Consider the following 5,060-nt stretch of genomic DNA (forward strand, 5'->3'; position numbering starts at 1 on the left):
GTACAGGTACAGACTTCGGCAGTGTTTTATGTAAAGTAAATAACTACGCACACATGCAGTATATGTACATGAGTGTAAATACTGTATATATCCTGTATGTATATGAGTATGGCCTGTGTGCTGGTACAGGGAGGTTATAACCTGCAGTCGACAGCAGAGGGCGCTGCAGCCTGTGTCAGAGCTCTGCTAGGAGGAGCCTGTCCTCCTCTGACTCCGCCCACCGCTCCATCTGACAGGTAACAGGTGAAACACACCTGAGACACACCTGAAACACCCGAGACACTCCTAAGACAACCTTGAGACACTCCTGAAACACCTAAGACACACCTGAAACATGTGAGACACACCTGAAACACCTGAGACACTCCTGAAACACGTGAGACACTCCTGAAACACCTGAGACACACCTGAAACACACCTGAAACACGTGAGACACACCTGAAACACCTGAGACACACCTGAAACACACCTGAAACACGTGAGACACACCTGAAACACCTGAGACACACCTGAGACACATCTAAAACACCTGAGACACACCTGACACACCTGAAACACGTGAGACACACCTGAAACACCTGAGACACTCCTAAGACAACCTTGAGACACTCCTGAAACACCTAAGACACACCTGAAACACCTGAGACACTCCTGAAACACGTGAGACACTCCTGAAACACCTGAGACACACCTGAAACACACCTGAAACACGTGAGACACACCTGAAACACCTGAGACACACCTGAGACACACCTGAAACATACCTGAAACACGTGAGACACACCTGAAACACCTGAGACACACCTGAGACACACCTAAAACACCTGAGACACACCTGAAACACACCTGAAACACGTGAGACACACCTGAAACACCTGAGACACTCCTAAGACAACCTTGAGACACTCCTGAAACACCTAAGACACACCTGAAACACCTGAGACACTCCTGAAACACGTGAGACACTCCTGAAACACCTGAGACACACCTGAAACATGTGAGACACACCTGAAACACCTGAGACATACCTGAAACACACCTGAAACACGTGAGACACACCTGAAACACCTGAGACACACCTGAGACACACCTAAAAAACACTGAGACACACCTGAAAACACGTGAGACACACCTGAAACACCTGAGACACTCCTGAAACACGTGAGACACTCCTGAAACACCTGAGACATACCTGAAACACACCTGAAACATGTGAGACACACCTGAAACACCTGAGACATACCTGAGACACACCTAAAACACCTGAGACACACCTGAAACACACCTGAAACACGTGAGACACACCTGAAACACCTGAGACACACCTGAGACACACCTAAAACACCTGAGACAGACCTGAAACCTGAAACACGTGAGACACACCTGAAACACCTGAGACACACCTGACACACACCTAAAACACCTGAGACACACCTAAAACACCTGAGACACACCTGAAACACGTGAGACACACCTGAAACACCTGAGACACACCTGAGACACACCTAAAACACCTGAGACACACCTGAAACACACCTGAAACACGTGAGACACACCTGAAACACCTGAGACACTCCTAAGACAACCTTGAGACACTCCTGAAACACCTAAGACACACCTGAAACACCTGAGACACTCCTGAAACACGTGAGACACTCCTGAAACACCTGAGACACACCTGAAACACACCTGAAACACGTGAGACACACCTGAAACACCTGAGACACACCTAAAACACCTGAGACACACCTGAGACACACCTGAAACACACCTGAAACACGTGAGACACACCTGAAACACCTGAGACACACCTGAGACACACCTAAAACACCTGAGACACACCTGAAACACACCTGAAACACGTGAGACACACCTGAAACACCTGAGACACTCCTAAGACAACCTTGAGACACTCCTGAAACACCTAAGACACACCTGAAACACCTGAGACACTCCTGAAACACGTGAGACACTCCTGAAACACCTGAGACACACCTGAAACATGTGAGACACACCTGAAACACCTGAGACATACCTGAAACACACCTGAAACACGTGAGACACACCTGAAACACCTGAGACACACCTGAGACACACCTAAAACACCTGAGACGCACCTGAAACACGTGAGACACACCTGAAACACCTGAGACACTCCTGAAACACGTGAGACACTCCTGAAACACCTGAGACACACCTGAAACACACCTGAAACATGTGAGACACACCTGAAACACCTGAGACATACCTGAGACACACCTAAAACACCTGAGACACACCTGAAACACACCTGAAACACGTGAGACACACCTGAAACACCTGAGACACACCTGAGACACACCTAAAACACCTGAGACACACCTGAAACACGTGAGACACACCTGAAACACCTGAGACACACCTGACACACACCTAAAACACCTGAGACACACCTTAAACACCTGAGACACACCTGAAACACGTGAGACACACCTGAAACACCTGAGACACACCTGAGACACACCTAAAACACCTGAGACACACCTGAAACACCTGAGACACTCCTAAGACAACCTTGAGACACTCCTGAAACACCTAAGACACACCTGAAACACCTGAGACACTCCTGAAACACGTGAGACACTCCTGAAACACCTGAGACACACCTGAAACACACACGTGAGACACACCTGAACACACCTGAGACACACCTAAAACACCTGAGACACACCTGAGACACACCTGAAACACACCTGAAACACGTGAGACACACCTGAAACACCTGAGACACACCTGAGACACACCTGAAACACACCTGAAACACGTGAGACACCTGAAACACCTGAGACACTCCTAAGACACCTTGAGACACTCCTGAAACACCTAAGACACACCTGAAACACCTGAGACACTCCTGAAACACGTGAGACACTCCTGAAAACACCTGAGACACACCTGAAACATGTGAGACACACCTGAAACACCTGAGACATACCTGAAACACACCTGAAACACGTGAGACACACCTGAAACACCTGAGACACACCTGAGACACACCTAAAACACCTGAGACACACCTGAAACACGTGAGACACACCTGAGACACCTGAGACACTCCTGAAACACGTGAGACACTCCTGAAACACCTCCTAAAACACCTGAGACACACCTGAAACACGTGAGACACACCTAAAACACCTGAGACACACCTAAAACACCTGAGACACACCTGAAACATGTGAGACACACCTGAAACACCTGAGACACTCCTGAAACACGTGAGACACTCCTGAAACACCTGAGACACACCTGAAACACACCTGAAACATGTGAGACACACCTGAAACACCTGAGACATACCTGAGACACACCTAAAACACCTGAGACACACCTGAAACACACCTGAAACACGTGAGACACACCTGAAACACCTGAGACACACCTGAGACACACCTAAAACACCTGAGACACACCTGAAACACGTGAGACACACCTGAAACACCTGAGACACACCTGAGACACATCTAACCCTAATGACAGATGGAACCAGAATAAACACTCGACAGTTGTCGAGCAAAATTCAGACTCAACTAACACACATACAGCATACACTAAAAATACTTACACCAAATACACCAAACTAATTTAATACATGGGAAATTCCAGTAATGATATAGTAAAAGCACATCACAGGCTGTGGTGTGGAGAGTACAGTGTGTGTGTGTGTGTGTGTGTGTGTGTGTGTGTGTGTGTGTGTGTGTGTGTGTGTGTGTGTGTGTGTTTTAGCGCCCTGCAATCAATCTCTCAGGCGCTCTCTGCTCTGTATCCTCACTGGGCCGCTCTGCAGACACTCGGTGAGACTTCAGTTACAGCTTTTATTGTGAAAGGTCCAACACACAACATAACAATGCTCAACATTAACTTCCTGTTTTCCTCCTGTTTACTTCCTGTTTCCTGTGCAGAGGGCGGCCTCTTGGCTGAGGGGCGTGTCAACAGAGCAACAACCAATAAGCACAGCGCAAAACAGAGCGACCCCGCCCCCTCTGTTTCCACGACAACAGGTCTGGTTTATGATGAGAGGATGATGGAGCACTTGAACCTGTGGGACAGGTGAGAGACAAACTGTGTGTCATGCCGTGTGTATTTCCTCTGTGTGTGTGTGTGATAACACAGCGTGACTGTGTGTGTGTGTGTGTGTGTGTGTGTGTGTGTGTGTGTGTTTGTGCAGACATCACCCTGAGCAGCCTCAGAGGATCTTTAAAATCTTCTCCAAACATCAGCAGCTGGGCTTGGTCGATCGTTGCAAACGGATACCGGTGCGCTTAGCAACAGAGGAGGAGCTGTCCAGGTGTCACAGGTACGTCGGCGTGGTGCGTTGGCGTGTTCTCAGATCGTCCTGCTTCACTGGTTAGGAAGTCGTGATGTGGAAACTAAAGAGTAGATGTGCTTGTTTTCTCTAGCGTTTAAACATGTTATTAATTTTCTGTTTAATTATTTATTATTGTTAATTATTTTTATTTCTTTTTTTTTCTATCACAGAGACTTTTTCAGATGTTTTTTTATTCTGAAAAGGAAACAGGAAACATCCCATTTATCAAATTTAGGGGAAAAATTATTAAACATTAAGAAACAGCCCAAAATGTTAAAGAAAAAAATGGTCCATTGTAAACCCCCCCCCCCCCCCCCCCCCCATAAATAACCAACAGTCCCTTAACAACCATCATGTGTTCCTGTTTAAAGAGTGAAGCATGCACCTGCTACATATCTATATATAATATATCACTCTGAGCAGATTGTGTGTGTGTGTGCGTGCGTGTGTGTGTATGTGTGTGTGCGCGTGTGCAGTGTGCAGCACATAGAGCAGATAAAGGCCACAGCAGGGATGAAGCCCAGAGATCTGCACAAACTGGGAAACGAGTTCAACTCCATCTACATCAACAACCAGAGCTTCCAGTGCGCCAAGCTGGCTGCAGGGTGCTGCTTCAGCGCCGTGGAGACCATCCTGTCGGGACAGGTAACACGCACAGAAACACACAGGTAACATACAGAGAAACACACAGGTAACATACAGAGAAACACAC

At 47.4% G+C, this 5,060-nt stretch overlaps 1 protein-coding gene across 1 annotated transcript; it reads left to right on the plus strand.

The window, feature by feature from the left end:
* The first annotated feature begins 75 nt into the window (after positions 1–75).
* Positions 76–5,026, plus strand: LOC121938580 (histone deacetylase 6-like). Its single transcript, XM_042481804.1, has 5 exons — positions 76–236; positions 3,766–3,833; positions 3,942–4,089; positions 4,208–4,336; positions 4,825–5,026. The coding sequence occupies exons 1-5, from the start codon at positions 97–99 to the stop codon at positions 5,018–5,020; spliced, it is 681 nt and encodes a 226-aa protein (XP_042337738.1). The 5' UTR covers positions 76–96; the 3' UTR covers positions 5,021–5,026.
* The last annotated feature ends 34 nt before the right edge of the window (positions 5,027–5,060 follow it).

Source organism: Plectropomus leopardus, unplaced genomic scaffold (genome assembly GCF_008729295.1).
Source record: "Plectropomus leopardus isolate mb unplaced genomic scaffold, YSFRI_Pleo_2.0 unplaced_scaffold3015, whole genome shotgun sequence".
Classification (NCBI taxonomy): Eukaryota; Metazoa; Chordata; class Actinopteri; order Perciformes; family Serranidae; genus Plectropomus; species Plectropomus leopardus.